Genomic DNA, 25,504 nt, shown 5'->3' with positions numbered 1-25,504 from the left:
AGAAAAATAAAGCACAGAAGGAGGAAATGGAGCATGGGGATGGCAAAGATGTGAGGCCCTCCAAAAATGAATGAGAAAAAGTTAAACAACACAGCAGAAAAGGGGCAAAGAATAACAACATTGAATTCACAGGCCAAGAAAAGTAAATGTCCAGTAAATGTGAAATTTGTGGAGTACCCACTGAAACAATGCCGTGACATTATTCATGCATCAGTCTGGCAAACATTCAGTACCTGGAGGGGTGAGTGAGTAATCTTGTGTCCTTCTGGTGTGAGTGTAAACTGGTATCATTTTATTTAGAGGGCAATATTGACAGAACTTATCCAAATGCTGAAAGCACATGTCCTCTGACCCACCGCCCCTACTCCGTGTATTACTCAGGAAAGAGATGACTGTACAAAGATTTTCAATGCAGCATTGTCCGTATTTAGTGGAACACAAAATTTTTACAGTTCTACCAAGAAAAAAAAAAGCATTAATCTTCAATATCTCTGTGAACAACAACAAAAATTCATTTTAGATAGTATTCACTACCTGTCTAACTACTCCCCAAACACCTTCATCCAGAAATCCCTCAGGAACTTCATTTCACCATGTATTAATATGGAACTTCTCTTCCTTTATCTTGGATGGATTTGGTATCTTTCCTTGTCGACAGTCCATCATTCCTATCTCTAACAAGCTATACTGCAGTTATCTATTTCTGTCTACCTTTCCCAACATACTATGAACTCTTTGATGAATACACTCATTTCTTCAAATATTTACTCTGTAGCAGGTACAATACTAGGTACTCCTCAAGGATTATTACCAAGATAAACGTGATAAAGAATTTAGTCTAGTGCAAACTAGATTTAAGCTTCCACTTTAATTCCCAACACAATTTAATTCCCAACACAATTCTGACACATAAAACAGGTTCTACAAATGTTGTTACATGAATATAGCAAATAATAATATAAATGCAGACTTTGAAAGCCATTACAATCTTTATCTAGTATGCTGAAGAGCTAAGCACCACCTTGTTTAAAAAATTCTAAACACACCTTAGGAGTAACTTATAGCTCAAAATGCTCACCCTTGGAACAAAAGCTGAAGTCCCCTACCATGACCTGTAAAGTCTGCATGATCTAGCCTGGGGGTCAGTCATCTTCAGTGCCATAGGGCCACATGCAGCATGCTCCCTGATGGGTAAACAAGGTTTTATAGGAACATAGCTAGGTCCATATGTACATATTGTCACAGTTGCTTTCCTCTGCAATGGCAGAGTTTAGTAGTTGCAACAGAGACTTTACAGCCTGCAAAGCCTAAAATACTTACTATCTGGCCCGTCATTAAAAAAAAAAAAAAAAAAAAAAAAGACATTTTTATTGTTCTAAAACTCCAATTTGAGACCAGTTCCAGTTTTCATAGTTTCTATCTCACACACTCCTTCCGAAGACACATGTACACCTCATTTAGCTTAGCCCCAAATCAGTTCAAATCCCACATGCTACCTTTTAGCTACCTATGGTCTTACATTCTTTTATTTTTCTTCAGTGGACTTATTACTACCTGACATGTTATTAGTTTATTAGTTTTTGTTTCCTCCAAAGAACGTGAACTTCATGAAGGCAGAGCTTTCTTTGTCTTGTTCATTTCTCTACCCTCCACAGTTATAAAAAGGCCTGGTAAATACAATGCGGATGCTTAATAAATATTTGCGGAATGAATGAATTAAACATCTATTTTTAAAAGGGTCAAATTTAGAAAAATTACTTGAATGTTTTCCTCATTCTAAAAAGCTAAGAAGTAAATATGCTAAATGTTTTTGCACAGGATTAATATCAAAGTGCTAAATAATAATTACCTGCTGCTATTGTCATTATTGAAATTATTACTACTATTTAAGGTTGCATTCTCAAATCTAGTGGCCTGTAATTAAGTAATTGAGGCAAAGGGGCACCTGGGTAGCTCAGTCAATTAAGCATCTGCCTTTGGTTCAGGTCAGGATCTCAGGGTCCTGGGATCCAGCCCTGTGTCAGGCTCCTTGCTTAGTGGTGAGTCTACTTCTCCCCTCCCGCTGCCCCCCTCCCACTCATGCTCTCTCTCTCTCTCTCAAATAAATAAAATCTTTAAAATTTTTTCTTTAAAAATAAGTAATTGAGGAAAAGAACACTTTAAAAAAACATTTCTGGGGGACCCGGGTGGCTCAGTCAGTTAGGTACCCAACTTTTGATCTCAGCTCAGGACTTGAGCTCAGGGTTGTAGGTTTGAGTCCCGCACTGAGGTCCACGCTAGGCATGGAGTCTTCTTAAAAAAAAGTTTCTAACCACTGGTTCTCAAACTTGGAGTAGACACCTCAATTCTTTGGGAGCACTAAAAGTGAGAGGCCACTCTGTGACTCAGAAGAGAACCTCCGTGTAATCATAAATGCAGATCTTGGAAGAACTATTTGACTTGGTACAACTGAAAGATAAAGTAAAGGATTTTCTTTCTTTTTAAAAACTCCCTCTTTTTGAGGGATATTCTAGAGAGATAATTGTTCATTTTCTATTTTAAAACCATACTTTAGGAAAAAAATTATTCATTTATTAGAGAGGGAGAGGGAAACTGCACATGCACAAGCGTGAGGGGAGGCAGAGCAGGGAGCGTGATGCAGGGCTCGTTCCCAGGACCCTGAGATTACCACCCCAGCTGAGGGCAGACACTTAACTGAGCCACCCAGGGGCCCTAAAGCATACTTATTTATTGTGGAAAATAATATACAGAAAGGGACACAAACCACAAAGGTACAGGCTAATAAAATTTTTTTTTAAAGCAAATGTTTATATGGCTACATCTCAAATCAAGAAACAGAACCTAACCACAATCTCCTAAAGCTTCCCACAATTCCCTTTCCAATCAAAACCCCATAAAGGTAACTACTATCTTGACTTCATGGTATTTAATTACTTGCATTTCTTTATAGTCACATTACCCAAATGTGCATGACTAAATAATATAATTGTAAGGGTTTTGAACTTTACACAAGTGGAATATTACAGTGAGTATTCTTTTGTGTCAGGCTTCTTTCATCGAATATGCCTCAGTGTGTATTTCTCCATTTGCCTACTAAAGGACTTTTGGGTTATTTCCAGTTTTGAACTGTGAATAATGCTGCCGTGAACATTCTTGCATTTGCACCTGATATGTATGCATAGGCATTTCTATAGGGAACCTCCCAAGGAGAGAACTGATGGGCACAGTAAGTCTGACATTGGAGAACCATCACCTAAGCATTTAGTTTAGTCAGAAAACATTTGATAGAGTTGAAGAAACTGTCAAATATGTTCAAAGAACGAATAGAACAGAACCAAATTTATTTCTTGGATGATAAAAATAAATTATGTACTAATTATATTACTACATGGCACAAAATAAAAATAAAAAACAATGCATTCAAAAGAAGTAGAAGCAGCACAGGTGTACCTTCAACACTGGATTAAATTCTTTATGCTTAAGAGCTACTTTCCTCACATGACAGCTACAACCAGTTGAATGCAGAATATAAACTCAAACAGCACTACCAGATACTGATGTCAGCTGCATAGGGGTCTTAACTGACAGAAGAGAAGAGCAGATGAATATAAAAGAACTACATAAATGTGTTATTTGTAACAGCCAAACTGGAAAACATCTTTAAAGTCTCAAAGTTAGGTTTCATTACAAAAATAATGTTATCACTTGGGCATCAAAATTATGTGCTGGGGAACAAATTTTCTAAATGGCATATGTACTAGTAATTAAAAAGTTAAACAATCTTTAGAATGTCATGAATATATTACTTTAACAAGAACGATAAACCTCTATCAGTCAGCTTTCACTGCCTTGTGACTGGAGCTAAAAAGGGGAGAAAACAGTTACTTCAGCAAGAAAGCTCCTACTAACACCCTTTCCAACCTCCCCATCATAACTTTTGGACGTACTCATGAGCATGTATTTTTCTGAGTAATTGCAGGCATTATTCAGAGTGCTTAGTAAATATTATCTCATTTAATGCTCACAATAATCCTATGAAGTAGGTACTACCATCCCATTCTACAAATGAGGTTTAAAGAGGTTATACTGCGCAGAGTCCCACTGCGAGTGAGGGACCAAATGAGAATTTATATCAAGGATCCTCTGATCCAATTCTAAACATCATAGATAAAAATGAGCTATAGTCACCCAAAGGTCATTAAAGGGAAATATGGCAAAGAAACTGAGATTAGAATTAACATCAAATACAATCAAAGTAAAAATGAACAATCAGCATTCAACGTCAAGCCAACCATTTACTTCCTTCACAGAGTAGCAGTTAACAAAGTAGAAAAAGAACTTTAGAACCTCACAGGGGAGGCCTGACTTTAATAATACATACTTCCACAAGGTTATTCATTTCCACAATAATTTAAATAAAATTAGTTAAAGCAATTCCTGCTATAGGAATTATAGTCTGCTATAGTCTGCCTTGTTATAAAAAGTTTCAGAAGCCACATGTTCTAAAACCCTGAGAATAAGGAAGAACAAAAGAGAAAAAAAATGAGAATTTTTTTAGAGCAACAGGAAGGTTTTATTTTTTAATTTAACTTCAATCAATTAACATATAGAGTTATTATATTATTAGTTTCAGAGGTAGAGTTCAGTAATTCATCAGTCTTATATGATATCCAGTGTTCATTATATCACGTGCCCTCCTTAATGTCCATATTGGTTAGCATGGGGGTATTTCTACAAAAAAACCTGAGAATTAAGGACAGACTGAAATGACAGGAAACGAACCAATTTCAAGAGTACAGAAACAGGGGTGCCTGGGTGGCTCAGTGTGTTAAAGCCTCTGCCTTCCGCTCAGGTCATGACCTCAGGGTCCTGGGATCGAGCCCCCGCATGCATCAGGCTCTCTGCTCAGCAGGGAGCCTGCTTCCTCCTTTCTCTCTCTGGCTGCCTCTCTGCCTACTTGTGATCTCTGTTTGTCTGATAAATAAATAAAATCTTAAAAAAAAAAAAAGAAGCTCTATTTCTCAAAAAAAAATACAGAAACAGATCTTTTTTTTTTTTTTTAAGATTTTATTTACTTTTTTACAGAGAGAGATCACAAGTAGGCAGAGGCAGGCAGAGAGAGAGATAGGAAGGGAAGCAGGCTCCCCGCTGAGCAGAAAGCCCGATGTGGGGCTCGATCCCAGGACCCTGGGATCATGACCTGAGCCGAAGGCAGAGGCTTAACCCACTGAGCCACCCAGGTGCCCCCAGAAAGAGATCTTTTTTAAAGAAAGGAACAATCTACATGTCAAACACTACTGGAGGGGCACCTGGGTGGCTCAGTAGGTTAAAGCCTCTTCCTTCAGCTCAGGCTGTGATCCCACGGTCCTGGGATTGAGCCCCATGTTGGGCTCTCTGCTCTCCAGGGAGCCTGCTTCCCATCTCTTTCTGCCTGCCTCTCTGCCTACTTGTGCTCTCTGTCTGTCAAATAAATAAATAAATAAAAATCTTAACAAAACAAAACAAAAAACCCCCAAAAAACTACTGTTGGCATAAATTTAAGACTATCTTCCATGCAGTTATACTGGGAGAAAACCTGGTAGAAATGCTGGGAAGTTAGCCAACTGGGAAAATGATTGGCATAAATGCACACCAAACAAAAATCCTCCCATAGCTCCTAGATTGGACAATCACTCCGAATACAAAGAAATAAAGAATTTAGCAACATCTAGTTTAAATTCAAGAATTTTCCTATGGGGTGCCTAGGTGGCTCAGTCAGTTAAGTGTCTGCCCTCAGCTCAGGTCTGATCCCCAGGGTCCAGGGACTGAGCCCTGCATCAGGTTCTCTGCTGAGTGGGGAGCCTTGCTTTTCCTTCTCCCTATCTGTTGCTCTACTTGTGCTGTTTCTCTCTCTGTCAAATAAATAAATAAAATATATAAAAAAAAGAAGAAGCGTTTTCTTATAATGGGGACATAAGAGCAGTGAACCACACCAAATGCCTTCTATTCTTTGTCATAAATAAACTGTTCTGGCTTAGAGAAATAAAAGTTTAAAAAATGAAAATTGAAAAATCTATTTTGAGTAGACTATGTAATTAGGCTTATTCCTGAGATTGTTCAGAGGCTGATCTCATAGGGTGACGAAAAGTAAACAGTCAGAGAGCAACACTGATTCAATGCATGACTCTAAATAAGGCAATTTTTATGTGAGAGCAAGGCCCTAAAAGAAAAGAGGGAATAAGACAAACATAGACAAATAATGACTGTAATTTCAAAAGTGGAGTTTGAGTGGGAGAGAATTTTTTTTTTAAATCAGGAAAAAGAAATCGCAACACATGATATATTAAGAGAATTAGATTTTTGCCTAATAATAAAAACCATTAAGTCTCCTAGTAACCATGGATTAAGATTACAAAGACATGAAGTTTATTTCAGGGCACTTGTTAACTTAATCATCAAAAGGAAGATGCCCTCTGGGGTGGAGACAGTTTGCTTATACAAAGCACACCTCAGAAGAAAGTTTCTTTGGTACCCAGCTGTGATGCTTCTGCCCTCACCAAACAGTGGCAAAAGGAATTAAAACTGTAGAGCAGTCCGGAGAAGGGAGTCTTTCACTATGTGCCCATGAAGTGAATCTCTATGTCCTGAGATTCTCCACCTTTTACCCTTTATCTTTGCACTCAGCATGTCAAGTGAGAGTTCACAGGATACATATGAAACAGATTTAGAGGTACACAATTTGTTAACTCAAAGAGCATCTTTAGCAGAACACAACAGTCTCAATGTCTTTGTTAAGTTTACATGGTAAACCTTGAATAACTAAAATTTGCAGGGAACATGGATTGTGGACTTCTGCTTAAATCAAACTTCATGCCCAAATCCCTGAACAGAAAATATTGCTAGAGCTTTTTAGCATGTTTTATTAAAGTTACTTGTTAATTCTAGATTTTATGTGGCATATTTTTACACAGAAAATTTATTTCACAGCCCTGGAATTATGCAAAAGGTTATATTTAAAACTGTTAAAATCCAATCTCTCTGCCTGGATTAAAAGCTTTTCTCCTAAAAGAGAATTAAAAAGAAACACAGTTTCTTTTACCATAAAAGGAAAACAAATTGAAATGTGTTCCAACTCATTTAATTTCATCAAAATCACCTTATAAATGGAGATAGCCAACAACTAAATCATTCTCTTATGGCTTCACATATGCAAACTGAAAAAAAATCTGTTAATATATTAAAAATAGACATGATGAATCCTATGGAAGTGAATTGTTTTGTTTTGTTTTTCCTTTTCCAGAGAGAGAGAGAGAGAAAGAGGAGGGAAGGGGCAGAGAGAGAGAGGGACAAAGAGAATCTGATGCAGACTCCACACCCAGGACAGAGCCCAACATGGGGCTCACTCTCACAGCCCTGCAATCATGACCTGAGCTGAAATCAAGAGTTGGCCACTTAATCAACTGAGTCATCCAGGCACCCCTGCTTTCTAATTTTTAAAACACAAGGTGAATTGGATTATACAACAAGCATGGTAAATAATGAAATCTAGGTACTTAACATGTGCTTTTTAAAAGACTGGAAATAAGGGGCACCTGGCTGGCTCAGTTGGTAGACCATGAAGCTCTTGATCTCAGGGTTGTAAGTTTGAGCCTCGTGCTGGGTGTAGAAATTACTTAAAAATAAAAAAATTTTGAAAAAAAAATAAAGACTAATAAGAATATGAAGTGTCACTTCTCACTGAGTATAAACTTCATGTTCAAAATCATAAATCGGGGCACCTGGGTGGCTCAGTGGGTTAAAGCCTCTGCCTTCGGCTCAGGTCATGATCTCAGGGTCCTGGGATCGAGCCCCGCATGGGGTTCTCTGCTCGGCAGGGAGCCTGCTTCCTCCTCTCTCTCTGCCTGCCTCTCTGCCTACTGGTGATCTCTGTCTGTCCAATAAATAAATAAAATAAAAAAAAAAAATTAAAAAAAAAAAAACTTTAAAAAAAATCATAAATCAATTCAAGATGGCTATCAATGAAAATAATGGCAAAAAAGTTTGTGTGAGATTATCAAAAAATAATCCAAAATTTTTCAGAAGTTCACTTGAGCATGATTTTTCCTGAATTTGCCTTGCTTGCCATAATGCTTATTAAACAAAACAATTTCTATACTGGCAGCTTGTTACAAAATAATGAAAACATCCCTTCTGACAAATCAAACCAGAGTTAACTCTTAGTATGCCAACCCTGACTATCCAAATTTAAGAAGCCAACATATTTGGAAATTTCTGAGATACAGCCTTAATCAAACCCTTGCTACTTGTTACCCAAACTCAGGAACTGAACAGATTCAGGTAATGGACTATATTCCTAGCTATGAGAACTTACAGTCCAAAATTCCTCTGTTTGCCCTTAGGGACCCAATGGATTCAGACATCTAGGAATACTTACTTGTACTTTATTTTTTGTTCTTTGGTTCACTCTCTGTCCATAAGAAAAGGATTTTATATTATCATTTTCCCCTCTGTACCACATTTAACATTTTCCCCAAGCTATTATATAGTTCTTATAATTTTATTAGCTAATATCCCCGTTGAGAGGCTTGCTGTAATTTACATAACTTCTTCTGTATATCTAAATGTTTACTGGTCCATTTGCCTCTCCTATGACACAATAAAAATCTCCAAATATCTTTTTCTTAAAGATTTTATTTATTTGTCTGACAGAGAGAGTGAGTGAGGGAGAGAGAGCACAAGCAGTGGGAGCAGCAGGCAGAGAGAGAGGGAGAAGCAGGGAGCCCAGTGTGGGACTCCATCCTAGGACCCTGGGATCATGACCTGAGCTTAAGGTAGACACTTAACTGACTGAGTCACCCATGAGACCCTCCAAATATCTTTTTTTTTTTTTTAAGATTTTATTTATTTATTTGGCAGAGAGAGACACAGCAGGAGAGGGAAGAAGCAGGGGGAGTGGGAAAGGAGAAGCAGGCTCCCCGCTGAGCAGGGAGTCCAGTGTGGGGCTGGATCCCAGGACCTTGGGATCATGACCTGAGCCGACAAGGCAGAGGCTTTAATGACTGAGCCACCCAGGTGCCCCCAAGAATCTTTTTCTTAATGTAAAACAAACATCATTCTGTATTACAACTACAGCTAAATATTTTACACATTTTATAATATTTTAAAAGATTTTTGCAAATTGTAACTTAGTAAGTCTTTTTTTTTTTTGGATAGTTCCCTGTTCTTACTTCTTTGGGCTCAAAATACAAATCACAAAAATTTAAAATAAAACAAACTTATTAAAAAATGGTCATATGCAATAAAACAAGTATAAAATCCTTCTCCTAAATATTTGTATTTTAGACTATATTCTGCTTTTAGTTGGTTTCAGTGTCAATTATTTTGCCCCAAATCCCTGTGCCAATGTCCCATAAAAGTGAAATTTCATGATCAGAAGATAATAAAAACATGGATTAATCTTTGTGTTATGGAAAAGTTTTAAAGGACAAAGAAAAACGCTATTAAATAATTTTCCTCAAAATAAATACTTTTATTTATTAAATAATTATTAAAGTATTTCCTTCAAAATAGTATTAAACTGACATTCAACATCATAATCTCTAAAAATGGACAAAATAGAAGCTCTTCTAAAACTATTAAATGAAATTCCAGGTTTCCTTAAGGCATTTCTGAGGAGTATAACATCTGATCCACTGATTTTTGTCTGCTACAATTACCAGGTGTGACCCTTACAAAGCTCAAGTGCTTCTGAGACTGTGTGTGAGGCGGAGAGAGAACCACATATGCTTGCACATGCACAAGATGAGCTCATGAGCATAAAAACATGGGAAGTCATTCAATTCAAAAACAGAGCGAACAGGAAGAGGAAAACACTCAGCAAAGTATATTTTATATCTGGTAGGAAAGAGTATAGATGTCATCAATAAGTCTTTATTACACATAGTGACCCAGCCATGTGATTTTCAAATAAGAGGGAATTCATAACACTTTCGCTCAGAATTCAGCAGAGGTCCAAATCACCTCAAAAGCCAATCTATCCATCTTTATTAGTAAAGACTGCCTTCCCAAGGGTAGGCAGTTGATGTCAGACTGTAGGACAATCTATTGCTACTCCTCCCCTAGAAAGGTCCTGCTACCTTAAGAGCCATCTTCAGATCTGAGTGCCCAAACGAAATCACCGTTTTCATGGCTTTATTTAATCATTTAAGAAATTTATCTAAAAACTTCAAATGCAAACCTGTGATAGAACTAGAACTTAAATAAAACAGGCTAATGTTAATACTACCTCTTAAGTGTCCACACATAAAGTTTAGGTGCTTGACATTCCATTTTATTCACTGCTCAACAATAATTTTTTTTGGTAAAAGCTGAAACTTTTTTTTTTTTTTTTTTGGTGGGCAATATGAAATCTCTTTGAAGGCAAATGCCACAAAAATAATTTTCTCAAAAGAGAGAAGCCAAAACAGTGTAAAAAGTACTGCTGCTGTCTGAAGATGGCCCTCTGTGTGTTATTCTTCGATAACAAACACATTGAAATCTTAATTTTTCCTCTCATTTTTCAATTTCTGTCCCTGACTGCATTAAAATCAATGTGAAAAATACTCTGTACTCACTCTGGCATTCTATGAATTGATGAATAAAAGTGCAGTCCCCGCCACTCTTTGAAAGCAAGTGCTCTAATAAAGAAAGAAACACCTTTAAGGATATAGTTTGTTGCTGTTCTTGAAAACCAACAGCAAATGTAGGAAAACGGAAATGTATTAACATGAGTGACTCTGAATAAGATTCATAAAAGTTTAATATATTTTAAATATTAACAGCAGAGATATTTTGGAGTTAAATAAAACTAAATGACTGAAAATTATAATTATATAATCATTGACTTGTACCCTGAATAGTTAGCTTTTAAAGGTACAGTTTCTATCCAAAGAGCTCAAGAAAACCATAGATAAATTGCTTTAAAAAGCTTTTCCCACTTTTAAAATAGACCTTTCTCCATGAGTGCTTAATAAATACCTGTAAATAATTTTGAAATTATTATTTGTTCTTACCGAATTTTCCAAATAACTGTTTTCTAACAGTCCCTCTTCAAAGCTATTCTTAGTTAAGAGGCAAAAGATAAATATGTTAAGAATACCATAAAATAATGCCTTAAAATTTTTAAGACACTGATGCAACATCTCAATTTTTAGACTTTTATTTCACAAATAACCTTTCCCTCTGAGTTATTTAATCTGTCCTTTATATACTCTCAAAATATTATATTGTTTATCTCTACCCAAATGACTAAAGTCAATGCCTATACATTTTAAAATAAGAGCCTGGAAAATGTTTTTGTTCAAGTCAAACAGATTTGTTTCGTTTTATTGAGTGGAGAGAATCAAAACCTAACAGGAGTTTAAGAAAAGTTTCAACCCTCTGCTTTTCTTTTTTTAAATTTTTATTTTATTTCTTTTCAGCGTAACAGTATTCATTGTTTTTGCACCACACCCAGTGCTCCATGCAATATGTGCCCTCCCTATTACCCACCACCTGGTTCCCCCAACCTCCCACCCCCGACCCTTCAAAACCCTCAGGTTGTTTTTCAGAGTCCAGAGTCTCTCATTGTTCATCTCCCCTTCCAATCTCCCTCAACTCCCTTCTCCTCTCCATCTCCCCATGTCCTCCGTGTTATTTGTTATGCTCCACAAATAAGTGAAACCATATGATAATTGACTCTCTCTGCTTGACTTATTTACTCAGCGTAATCTCTTCCAGTCCCGTCCATATTGCTACAAAAGTTGGGTATTCATCCTTTCTGATGGAGGCATAATACTCCATAGTGTATATGGACCACATCTTCCTTATCCATTTGTCCGTTGAAGGGCATCTTGGTTCTTTCCACAGTTTGGCGACCGTGGCCATTGCTGCTATAAACACCGGGGTACAGATGGCCCTTCTTTTCACTACATCTGTATCTTTGGGGTAAATTACCCAGTAGTGCAATTGCAGGGTCATAGGGAAGCTCTATTTTTAATTTCTTGAGGAATCTCCACACTGTTCTCCAAAGTGGCTGCACCAACTTGCATTCCCACCAAAAGTGTAAGAGGGTTCCCCTTTCTCCACATCCTCTCCAACACATGTTGTTTCCTGTCTTGCTAATTTTGGCCATTCTAATTGGTGTAAGGTGGTATTTCAATGTGGTTTTAATTTGAATCTCTCTGATCAACCCTCTTCTTACAATAATCTTTACTTATATTGATTCAAAGAGTTAACTTCTGAATCTGGATAACATCCTTCAATTATATCTCTGGATCCTTCAAAACTTCTAAGGAGACTTTGGAAGTTCAAGTATTAAAAATATACCCTAGTATGATGACTATCTGGAAAGTGTGCAAGCACTAAAAGCTGTCAAAGAGGACACAAGTTAGTACCACTCAGACTGTGAAAGCTTCTTTTCTTTTCTCATTTCAACCAACCAACCACCTGCTCATCATCTCAACTTTGCTTGAGAGGCAGGGAGGCATCTCCTATTCTGATCACATTACAACTTCTCTTGACATCCTTACTAATGCCACCTCCTTCACCTTCCTACAGTTACATGGTGTACAGAGCCTCCAGTCAAGAGTTATATATACATATATATCATTTATATATGGTATGTGTGTATAGTTGTATATAATTGTATAGTTATATAGTTACACTACATAGAGATACAATATAGCCCCCCCAAAAGAAAAAAAAGGCTAGCTGTAACAGAAATTTGAAAAAAAATCTAATAAATAGAATTTGCTGATTGGAGCCAAGAAATCCAAAGCAGGAGTTCTCAGTTAAATGGTAATCAACATGATCAAAAGTTGTTTGACATAAATCCTAACTAAGCTATGATAACATTTTCAGAGCTCCAACTATATAACATCATGCTTAAGTAAGAAAACTCATCTGAAACCAAGTTTTAACCTAAAGGATTTATCAGAACTTTTTTGAGAAAATTCTGACTATCATCACAGGACTTTAGATGACATTTATTAATGCAGTACATCCCCTATTATTCACCAAGCCACTAATCACCCTTTTATGTACTCTGATTTTAATATCTAGACTCTAGATTAAAATATTTATCATACTAGTTTAGATAAAATGCAAGATTAATATAAAATATATCTGTACGACTTCTACAAAGGCGTTTTCTAAGATATGAGAGAAAAGTCTTTCAGATAGTATATGTAAAAGATTTGGATGATAACACTTTTAATACTTCATTACTTGAGTTCAGCCCCCTGGGAATTCACTTTGCCAAAACTATAAGATGTCACTGATAATGCAAAAAGAATCAGATACATGAGCCTGGGGGAGGGGGGAGGCATGTCTAAGATCCCAAACAGGGCTGCAGAAATATAAAGAAAAGACAGATACAGAAACAAAAGAGAGAGCTGTGATACTTAAAATGTGTTTTATTTATACATGCGTTTTCTATAAATTTTGATTTTCTATACTATCTGTGCTGTCCAATACACATGCTCAATACACATGTGGACTGAGCCCTGAAAAAATGGCTAGTTTGAATTGAGATATGTTGTAAATGTAAAATAAATATATGCTGATTTCAAAGACTTACCAAGGAAAAAATGTGAAATACTTCATTTATAATCTTTTTTTCATTTATAATCTTTTAATACTGATTACATGTTGAAATAATATTTTTGATATAGTGAGTTAAAGTAAATATGTTATTAAACATTATTAAAATACATTAGCAACACTTTACCTGTTTCTTTTTAGATTTTTAATGTGGTTACCAGAAATTTTTAAATTATGTATGTGGTTCTCATAATATTTCTATTAGACAGTGCTTTTCTATACTAAGATATTTTTGAATTATGCTTACCAGATAAGATACAAAAAATTTATAGTATAAAACCCATGCTTATAACAGCTACTTAAGATTTAAGTAATTTCAAAAAATAGAGTTTACTAGAGAAATGGCATTAATTTTAATATCCCCAGATATTTTTAAAACATTCTCTTAAAACTATACTTGGTTCTCGCTCTACTATTTAAAGAGCTATTTTAGATAAAGTCATATCTGATAGCATATTGCCACTATGGACTTTGGTAATACTGGAATGCTTGATAATTGGTTTGTAATGACTCAGAACAGACTCATTCCAAAATCCACTCTGTATTAAATCTGGTATAACGATGCTTTTGTGCATATCAAGATATATACTATTCCATTTCTTTAAAGATACTTTGTAGGTCACTCTCACACCACTCAATTTATCACCACTAAAAAACAATGATGGTAAGAAGTACCCTAAAGTATCCAAAATATCTTATTCAGTCTTAAATCAAGGAGTTGTCTATAACTATCCTCATCTCAGCAAAAAATTTTAAGCAGTAATCTGACAACTCTAAATAGTATAAAGATGATTTACTGTATATAAAGGGATTCTCTTAATTGAAGGAAGAGTATGTTCCTAGCCTAAGTTAACACTAACATTATTAATAAATAATGTTTAAGTCAAAATGGTGATGAATTGGAATAAAAAGTGTTCATGCCAGAAAGAGGAAAAAATAAAAGCAAATAATGACAACAAAAAATAAAAATTCATTTAACAATGATAAGCTTTTAGAAGGTGAGAATTAAGTCATTTTATATATATTTTCAAATATAGTTAACAGAGAAATTAGTAATATCAATAATGAATATAAACTATACCTTTAAAAAATTCTCAAATTGAAACTGAAACTGGAATTCTAAAATGTAGATGTATCTTATAAAACACATACAGAATAGTCAAATAACAATGATTAATGGCAATAACTTTTAATTTAGAGTTTTAAGATTTGTTACAGAATATATGTAATATTAGATCTTGAGCTTACAGCTCACATATACATGATTACTTGAGCCTATCGTGCTGGTTCCTGATTAAAAGCCAACCACACAAAAACAAAAACAAAAAAGTACCTCCCAACTTTGTCAGAGTTGGCTGTGCCCCAAGGACTACAAAAATATCCCCTGACACATGAAAAAAATATTTAATAAGAAGTTCTGAGTGTTACCCTTGATATCTTGCACTAACTTCTATATAAAAACTAAGATGAAAGGTACATAGTTTTGTAAATGTGGAAAATAATTTTATTAATTCTGTTTCAAGCATTTAACCAAGATCTGGCACATAGCTGGTGCTCAGTTAAAGCTGAATGGGTGGAAATGGAGGAGGATGAATGGGGATCTTCCCAACTGAAGGAATGTACAAGCCATATGGTAAAAAAGTACCCCATGCAGTAACAGAAAAACCAAGAGTAGCTATACATTTTTGGCAAGAGATAATGCAAGCTATCTAGAAAGAAGGGTCGCAGTAAACTAATCATTAACTAATAAATGATTTTTCAGATAGCAGAAATGACTGATTCTGTTTTTTCTGATTAAAGAAACAGATATACAGTATAAAGAAAGCAGTTTCTATGACATATCCAAGAGCTCAATGGCCTGTTAAATAAGCTCTTGGCCAGGGATGTGGCAGGGCACAAACATTAAAAATAGAAGCCCAGTATCCTCAGAAATAGTACTTGATGGAAGAAAATCAAAGTAGAGTTCTTCGAAAAATATACTGGGGGAGAAAGGTATACTGTGTATATAAACCAATGCTAAACTTGAACTTTGTCATTTTTGTTATTTGAATAATTAAAATTTCCATATAACAAGGGATATCTAACCAAAAATCATAGCATTAAGAATTACAAAATAAAGGGAAGCTTTTTTTAATGCTGGGATTCAATGGTCTATGAACTGCATGCTTTTCGTTCCAAACACTTAAAACCTTAAAACACTGATCTCTCTATCCTGCTTAAATAGTAAAAGGATATCATGAAAGAAAAACATTTAAGTTTTTTACACTACCTTTTTCTGTGCTCCCATTTATTTTAGGTAAGAAGTCATCAACTTGTATCCCTAGGATTAAGACAGTGTATCATTGCCTTATCAAAGAAAGCGTTACTTTAAAACTGGTCTCAACTGTAACCATGGCATTTTGTATTCCTACTTACATTAACACAGTAAAGCATACTTTAAATTTGTTTTTACAAGAAGGGTTCAACTGGCCATTTTCTATTTACTCAGAGAAAAAACTACAACTGCCCAGTAGCTTTCCAATGAACCTCAAAAGAAAAAGGGTCCTGCTGTGCGTGTATTTTCTTATTTAAATATCTCTAAGTAGAGCGTCTCAGATGCAGAAATTTCATTTATCTCAAAGACAAAACAATGGTGCCCACTGGTGGCAATCAAGCATATTTTTAAGGAAATTTTCTGAAAGACTGTAGATACTTTATACCTAAAACATGAAATACCCTCTTAAAATAAGTACCCCATGAGAAAGTAAACATCAAAAATTCAATGATTAAATTTAGCTTTAAATAAGAAACTGGGTGACACACCTACCTAAACTGCTGCATTCTTTAAGAGTTTTCTCCTGAAGATGTTCTAACCGTACTGTAAATAAAAGTCCAAGAAAAAGATATTTCACAGATAAAAGAAAAAAAAATCAAATCAAATCAACTTCTGGATTAGGTAACTTACCTTGTAAAGCTGTTAGCCTTTCATTGGTGAAGTCATTATCAGCTTGCAAAGCTTCTATTTTTGCCTGGAGCTCCTGTTCTTTTTCTTCCATTTCATCTATTTTATGTTGTAATTCTTTTTTCTCAGCTTGTCCCTTCTGCTGGATTTCTTCTTGTTTTCCCTCTGCTACCTGTTGAGAAAGAAAAAAAAAATTCATTTATTTCATAAAGTCTGAACTTGCTTCCAGAGGCCTAAAGCAGGACTGCTTTTATTCACCACAAATTTCTAAGGAGAATATTCAATATTATAGAAAATATTTGTAAATGTCAAAATAATGTCATGCTTCCCTATCACCTAGGAAAGAAAAACTTGCAGCAAGCAAACAGGCCTAATACATACAAGTAAGGGGGTCAAAATGAAAAAACGCCAAAGTTTTCAAGAGGGAAATATGTTAAGGTTTTCCCCTGAAATTACTATTGTTTAAATTACTTTGTAATTTACTCTGATATTTTAAACAAAACTGCATTTAATTGAAAGAATGGTGATCATAAGCATTTTTCAAAATGACCTCCGTTTAACAAGACCAATCTTTAAAACTATTACAGGTTCACCAACCACACAGAGGGGAGGTATGCCCTAATCTTCTCTAACAAATATATATTTTCTAGCCACTCATTCCATGGTTTCAATTATTTAAAGATGGGTCTTCAAAACTCAGTTATAACATTTAAGGGACCAACTTGACATTACTTATGGCTTCATCTGTCCTTATCCTAAATGACCTACAGCTATAGGGAGCTGCCACCGAAACAGTTAATAGCATCCCTGGAGGTTACAAGGGTCCATACATATTACTCCAAGTTACTTCTGGGCTTGTTTCAGCACTAACATAGTTGGGCTCTGCCTTTGGGGCTGCCTAAGGATAAGCAGATTCAAGTTTTTAAAAAGTCTAAGTATCTTGGTGTTTGCTGATTTACATCTACTTCCTGTTATGTATTAAAAGATACCTGTTGTGAAATACTATTTATTTCCATCCAGAGGAAATATGTCAGCTCTTACAGACTTTCAATTATCTGTGGCAGTGGGGTTTATAAATAGCACCTTTTCTTTACTACATATTTCAACCATTACCAATTTTTATATCATCAGCTATTCAGCAATACCTAACCTCTTAATCTACCCAGTATGTTAGGGACAATTAACAAACTTTCAGGTTGAGTAAATACATACCTTTAATTTATCAGATAAATCTTTAATCTCATTAACTGCTCCATTATATTTATTGGCTAATTCTCTTAATTCTTCCTGAGTCCGTTCATTCATTTCTTTAAGATGTGTACATTCATCTTCAGTATTACTCAGACTTCGCTGTAATCCAAGTTTACAGATAACTGATTTAGAATAAATGCACATTCTAAATTCAACTTATAAAAAGTGTTAATTCTACGGGCTGTTCTAAATTATTATCTGCCCTGGCCTTTATGTAAAGGTTAAACAACATAAGAATTTTAATTTATTGTAGGTACATGCTAAAACAGAAAATACAACAAAAAAACTGAAAAACAAAACAAAACAACGGAAAGAAAAAAAGAGGAGGAAAGGATGTTACTTTTATGTAACTACTCTTTTAAAAGGCCACTGGTTATGACTTTTAGACTTGAAAATATTTTAAGCTTATCAATTCTTGAAAGCAAGTTTAATAACTATGCATAATCAACTTAATAAGAAAATTACAAGACAGCTAGCAATTTTCTTTCCTTGCATATCAAATCAATGACACAACAGTGAATTAGTTACAATGGGATAAGGCTATTATAGAAACTATTACTATAACATATTCTATAGTATATACTATATATATTAATTTTACTGTTCAGTTTACAATGGGCATTTTAACTAAATCCAGTAACAAATAACTTCTGTGGTAATTTAGCAGTGGTTCAAAGGAATAACCTACATTATCAATTCGGTTATTTTTTTTTTTTTAAAGATTTTATTCATTTATTTGAAAGACAGAAATTACAAGTAGGCAGAGAGAGAGAGGAGGAAGCAGGCTCCCTGCTGAGCAGAGAGCCCGATGCGGGGCTCGATCCCAGGACACTGGGATCATGACCTGAGCCAAAGGCAGAGGCTTTAACCCACTGAGCCACCCAGGCGCCCAATTCAGTTATTTTTAAAGCAATGAGAATCACATTTTGATTGTTCCTACAAAGACCAAGAAAGGACCTCAGAAATATTTTCCCTTTGACCTCCAAAGTTAGACACAGTTTTCTTCTCCAGAGGGTGGGTAAATAAGAACAGTGGTAAGGTTCTCCACCTTCCACTAACTATCCTCCACTGGAAGAAAAACAAAACTAGGTGACAGGAGATCAATTCCCTCACATATCACAGTCCACTGTGTGAGAGGCCGAATCCTAAGCAGAATGCACATAGTAAGACTCCCTGATGAAGCTTTTATTTGCTCGGTCACTGAGTAGGAACCACAAGCACCAGACTCACATGGTTATGTTGAAAATTCCTAACAAGGAAAACAGCATATTATCCCTTCCCACTTCACAGACAGGAAATATTTCTTAGCTATATAATACTAAAGTTTAAAATTTCCTACAATATTAGAAATTTTAGGCTAAAAATTTTAAACATACTACCATTTTATATTTGTCAAAATGAAATACCTCAACTTCTGAAAGTTTTCTAACCACTTCAATTTTCTCCTGAAGAACCCGCCTCAGGGACTCTTTGGCTGTCGTCTCGTAGTTGTGTTTATCCTCCTGTAATGCTATAAGTTCCTTCCGTAAACTATCTTCTGTTTGATTCTAGGATTAGAAGACATTTATAATTATAGCCAAGTAATTTTTGTTAAGTATTTACCATTTGAAAAAATAACACATTATGATGCTCTTTGAATTCTATACTGATGATCTTCAAATAGAAATAATGTTGGCCCTGTATTAACTGAAGCTGTATTTAAAAGCTGAACTGTAAATTATGCCTTCACAAATATATTAATCCATACTTCCGATAGAAAAAAAAGTCTAAGGAAATGGAGAATTCTCTCAAATGTACAAAATGAATTAAGTCGCCTATCTGTCATATTCTCTATAAGCCACAATATTTACATTTGTGGGTAAAAATAATCTATTACTTTCAAAGGGGCCAAGCATTTAAAAATAATGGTTAACCATTAGGAATAAGGAATAAGGAATAAGGAATAAGAGCATCCTGAAGAAAAAGCTGAGTCCAGTTCTGAGGCAGGAAATGTATAAGACGAGTCTGGAACACCTTGTCTAAAATGACAGCAGGAAGCTATCAGTTTGCTGGGGTTCTACCAAAAGGACTCAGGCACTAAAGATGGGAAAATTTGAGCATCAAAAGAACAACAAATGGAATAGGCTGAAACACATGAAATATATTCAAATATAAGTTTGGGGCAAAAAAAAACCACTTCATGGTCATTCTTTGGTGGATGAGAAGGAACCAATTTTAAAATCTAGTAAATAAATGGAGAGAATCGCTTATCCTTCTTTTCCTAAGAAAATGACTTCAGGGTAACCAAATGGTTTATGAGGAGGAATAGAAGTATTTATAGAAGTAATCCAGATAATAAATGAAGGAATAACAGAACTATATTACCACCATTTTTGCAAGCCTTAATAATTGATCTAGGCAAGAATCATCAAAGATTGCTAAAATCTCAAAAGAAAGACAACTAGATAGTAAGGTGCCTTCTGGTGAAAGTACACAATACATACATACATGAATACATGAAGTACTGCTGGCAAAAAAGAGTTGAACCTAAATTAGATCAAATCTCTAGATCAAACTACCAATTTATGGTGTAGGAGGAGAGCTAGAAGAAATGTTTCAATAACAATCCAGACTGAGGGAAATTATAGAGGACAAATGACCCAGTTTCTCCAGCAAATATCAACTGTGATAGAAAATAAAGAAAGAGGTGTATATGGGTATTCAATACACAATTCTTTCTTCTTACATGTATGTTTGAAATTTCCTATAATGAAAAAAGATTTGAAAGAATGGTGAAAACATATAAATGTTTTAGCATGTACACAAATGACAAAAAAATGAAGCTACATAAAAAACTGCATTTTTCATGCATAGTTTATGCATTTTTCTTTAAGGATCTTTACTTGAGATTAATACTTACTTTGGAGCATGCCTGTAATTGGTTTCCCATAACTTCTAACCGTGATAAGAGTCTATCTTCATCTATTAAAGCCTGTTGAAAAATTAATTTAAATCCCAGAGTAATTAAAAAATTACACATATCAAAAAGGTTGCTACTGCCCAAAAAAGATATAAAATCATAAAACTGATCAACACCCATTGTAAAATACTACATTTTCAATATTTGGTCATTCAGAAATAACTTTGCCTTTGCCTGCTAAAAAATTTCCCTTTTAATCAACATCTAAAGGATATTAAACTATACTTAAATGCTTCTTGAATATAAAGGCAAATGGAATACCTGCCAACTGGTATCTGAAGCCTCTTGGGTGATAGCTAGTAGCCGCTGAAGTGTGGCTAACTTCTGTTCCAACATCTGTTCCCGATGTAAGGCCTCCTAATAGTACAAATCACAAAAGAGATTTTAATAAACTCAGCATGATCCTTGAAGAGAAATCAAAGTACATTCTGAAAATATTCTCATTTTACATCCCACTTTGTATCTTACTTTCAAACCTGAAAAACCTACCTTGTAAAATATATATAAGCCACATCATTTTAGTCTTGTTTCCTGGACTGTTAGGGGTACTGAGCTGTGCCTTCCCCTATTAACAGAAAACAAGTGCCCTATTTTTGCTTTCCTTTTACTCATAATTCACAAGCATTAAAAAAAGAGGAAACCCAGATTAGAAGAATTCAACAAATGTTATTAACCTTCCATTTTATATATATCTATATATATAGATATCTTTGTATATATCTATATATATACCCACACAAAAACATTTTAAAATATATATACGTATCTTTCAGAACAAACTAATTTCAAGCTAAGCCAAACAATCTGGTCAGTAGCAAAGATATTTCTCAATGGCTTCGCTGTATGTGTATGACATCTAAAATAGAAATGTCTTTTAATATTCCCTTTAAGAATGTTATATATGTAAATATATATAAGGAGAGACACTACTTTGCAATCTCTTGCATTTTCAGGTGTTCTGAATCTTTGTGACTATATACTACTCAGCATCAATCAAATATGGCAAAAATAAGTAAGAGTCCACAAATGTAATTAAGGGGGTCAAGGAGTTATATAACTATTTGGCAACTCCAAAGGGATATTTTTACAGAGAAGGATGTTGGCAAGCAAATCCTTATCTCTAGGTCACTTGTTAACATTTGACAGCTGTTAAGGGTCTCCTTCACTAGAAGTCAAGGTGAAAATGCTCACACAGCATTCAGCTGTGGTTATGGAACATCTTTAAATTTCACTTTCTTCTATTCCTGTCATTAGCCAAAGAAGAACACTTACTACCCTAATTCCTCTGGAGCCACTTCAAAAAAGAAGGATATGCTTCAAAGACAGTACTTGAGGTTTAAAGTACACATTTATTTTTTCCAACATCCTTGATAAATAATGATTAAAGAAAATCTGATCTAATTAGTTACTGGTATCATTTTTTAAAATATAACTCTAAAAGTATAGATTAAGAAATCTAACAAAAGTTAGAATCTAACACTTAGACTAGTTGTCAAGTTTATTTTAAGCTCTTTAAACATTCCTAATATCCAGGAAATTACATTAAATGCTGCAAAAAGTTTTACTTAAAAACAAATCCACCAAACAATCACTACTTCCACTAGATGGTGTAATTGCACCTTTTAAAACTCAATTCCATTTAGAGTTTCATTATTCCATGAACCACATCCTAACAAAAATCTAATACTTTCAGGAATGGCTTTTAGTGCTAAGGTATGAAATGTATCTATTCTAGTTTCTACTCAAAAGTTTTACAATTTACATTAGAACTTTAGCAATTCAAAAAGATGTATACAGAAAAGATAACACAATATAATCTTCTCTCAAAAACCAGAAAAGGACAGTGAAAGATCATGCCATTATGAATATTCAAAGAACGGACAAATTGGAAAAAGTACTGCAGTGAGTTAGGGCATTAGACTCACAGTCCATGATGACTAGTAACTATATAGTGTACAGCCTCAGGAAATCTATTTTACCTATATGAGCCTCATATTTCCCATGTGAAAATGGAGATCACATATAAAGATTCATTTTTTCTTCACAGTTCTGTGAGGTACATGCTATTATACCTACATCAGAGATGAAGAAAACAAGGCTCACGAAAGGGTTAAACAACCTTCCCAAAACTTCTGAAGTTAAAGCCACAGACCAAGTCCAGGGAATTCTGGCTAGAGTCAATGCTTTCAGACATTCTACTAAACTGCAAATGTGTAAAACAGCTTTTTTATGCACCATTACATAATGCCCAGTGGAAGGTAAGATCTGATTAACACTCTGACAATTTTCAGACTTGTAAATTCTTAATGGAGGGAGAACTGCTCTTAGTGATTGGTTCTTACAAAGGAATGAAGGAACCAGGATACTGATTTGATCCTACCAGTTTTAAAAAGCAAGTGGAGACCTACACATGTAGAATGATTCACCCAAAGTCAGAGAACTCAGTAGCAGAGCCAGGATAAAAAGTTTAATCTGTAAATTCCTGATCTAGGGTTTTTCTTCCAACATGCTCCCTCACCAGAATAATAAGAATAATCAAGCCCAAATGTCCCAAAATCAAGAGGGGGAAAAAAAAAGCCACGTATTTCCTTTTTGGAAATTTCTATGGCTCTTTAAATCCATTATTAACTTTGGGAGCCCATTCCATGTATCTGCCCCATCAAAATATCCTTCTATAGATCCAGCAGCATAGCATAGTGTTCAAGGGCAGACACTCTGAGGTCTGACTGTCTGGGTTCAAATCCCAGCTCTACCACAGAGTAGGTGCATAATACTGTGTAAATTATTTAACTTTCCAGGCTCTCAGTTACTCTACCTATAAAAATGGGAATAAAATATGTATCTTACAGGATTATTCTGAAGAATAAATGAATACAGGTAAACTGCTAGACTAGAGTCTGGCATATAGTTAATATATATATTACATTATATTATACATATTATAACAATTTAATTATATATTGTATTATATTATATTAATGTGCATATTATATTATTTATATTATACACTTATCATTTATAATAAATGTACTATTTATTACATATTTATATTATATTATGATATATTATATTGGTTATATAATATATTACATTATTATATATTATATATTATATATTATTATATATATATAATCATTTGCTATTAATATTATACTGAGCAACCAAGATCTCTCCAGGTTTAATTTTATTTGAAAGTCACCTATGAACTATTTTGAAACTTCCCCATATCTGAATGAAAGAAATACCTCTCTTGTACAGAACCTTATCTTTTTTAGACTTAATAATACTGATTCTTTTTTTTTTTTTTCTCCAGATTTTATTTAGCACACAAGCATGGGTAGCAGCAGGCAGAGGGAGAAGCAGGCTCCCTGCTGAGCAAGGAGCCCAATGCGAGACTTGATCCCTGGACCCTAGGATTGTGACCTTAGCCAAAGGCAGATGCTTAATTGACTGAGCCGCCCAGGCACCCCAATAATCCTGATTCTTTTTATCCTTTCTTCCTAAGACCTAGTTTTAATCCTTTTTTTAACTTTGAGAGATATTTCTTTTATATTTATATCCAGTCAACATTTCTTTAGCCTATATTTGTGAACTAGCAAAATTAAATCTAAGTTGTTTAATTCTACTTTTAAAAACTAAGAATTTTCAAGATTTGTTTTTACCTGTAGATACTGAGAAAGCTGGAATAGTTCCTGAGAGTACATACTTGGAGTGTTAGCAGCAACCTAGAAACAAATAACATAAGTACCAATAGTCACACAAAACATTTATAAAAGACATTAAAGCCAAAACAAGTCCCTGAAATGTCCATTTACCAAAATATGCAAAATAAAAATTATTTTTCAGCTTAACAAGTTCCTTTTGTCTTCAAAATATATCTGTCTCGTGCCTAGAATTTGTAAATGGGATTATTTTTTGCTGACTAGTCTGAAATTTATAAGCAGGGTGGTGGAACAAGTACTACTCATGAAAATATTCCTTGATAAACCAAATCACAAACACAGCACAACAGCAATACTGTTCTTTCTTAATTCAGAAATAATACCTCCTAATACAATAGATATATACTTATCCCCTTTGCAATTCATTGTTAGTCTTTCAATACACCAAGAAGTCACAGTTCTTTTAGAAGTAGCCATCTTCAAAATGGGAATTGTATGTGGGGGTGCAGGGAGACACAGGACATGAAATATAACACTTTTCATGGCCAGGACAATGAAAATAGATTTGTTTTGGAAGGAAGGCAGGCAGGCAGGCAGGCAGGCAAGCAGGAAGGAGAAGGGCGAGAGAGAGCAAGAGAGGGAGGGAAGAAAGGAATAGTTTTGTCTTTTTCATTCTTCTTTAAACTACAGTTAGGTTTAAGAAGAAAAAGATGGAAAAGAACGGTATTTAAATTACAAATCACAGAAAAAATACTTAGAACTCAAGAGTATTAGAAGAAATACCTTTGATAAGGGGTTCTTCCCAAGTGTAGAATATAGAACAATGGCATTATTCACCCCCCACAAAAAGAAGATACTACTAGATTGCTGTAACATTTACACCCATATCCTCAATATTACCAAGCCTTATATATCAACTTATTAATGATGTTAAATAGCACTATTTCTGATTAGGTTCAGAAAGAATTTTTTTTAATTTTTTTTTAAGATTTTATTTATTTATTTGACAGAGAGAGAGATCACAAGGAGGCAGAGAGGCAGACAGAGAGAGAGGAGGAAGCAGGCTCCCTGCCAAGCAGAGAGCCCGATGTG

At 34.7% G+C, this 25,504-nt stretch overlaps 1 protein-coding gene across 33 annotated transcripts in view; it reads right to left on the bottom strand.

The window, feature by feature from the left end:
- The window catches only part of LOC123932319 (sarcolemma associated protein), a 149,790-nt gene that overhangs the window by 39,809 nt on the left and 84,477 nt on the right, over positions 1–25,504 (bottom strand). For 7 of the 33 annotated variants that reach the window (XM_045990207.1, XM_045990210.1, XM_045990208.1 and 4 more), the window contains exons 5-13: positions 24,413–24,475; positions 21,012–21,107; positions 20,691–20,762; positions 19,198–19,338; positions 17,753–17,890; positions 16,544–16,712; positions 16,406–16,456; positions 15,869–15,919; positions 10,593–10,655 (exon numbers count right to left, since the gene is read on the bottom strand). In XM_045990207.1, coding sequence (XP_045846163.1) covers positions 10,593–10,655; positions 15,869–15,919; positions 16,406–16,456; positions 16,544–16,712; positions 17,753–17,890; positions 19,198–19,338; positions 20,691–20,762; positions 21,012–21,107; positions 24,413–24,475 — 844 coding nt within the window. The remainder of the gene's footprint in view (positions 1–10,592; positions 10,656–15,868; positions 15,920–16,405; positions 16,457–16,543; positions 16,713–17,752; positions 17,891–19,197; positions 19,339–20,690; positions 20,763–21,011; positions 21,108–24,412; positions 24,476–25,504) is intronic. The other 26 variants (XM_045990231.1, XM_045990237.1, XM_045990233.1 and 23 more) reach the window with 7 other exon arrangements.

Source organism: Meles meles, chromosome 20 (assembly GCF_922984935.1).
Source record: "Meles meles chromosome 20, mMelMel3.1 paternal haplotype, whole genome shotgun sequence".
Classification (NCBI taxonomy): Eukaryota; Metazoa; Chordata; class Mammalia; order Carnivora; family Mustelidae; genus Meles; species Meles meles.
This window is presented reverse-complemented; position numbering and strand designations above follow the sequence as displayed.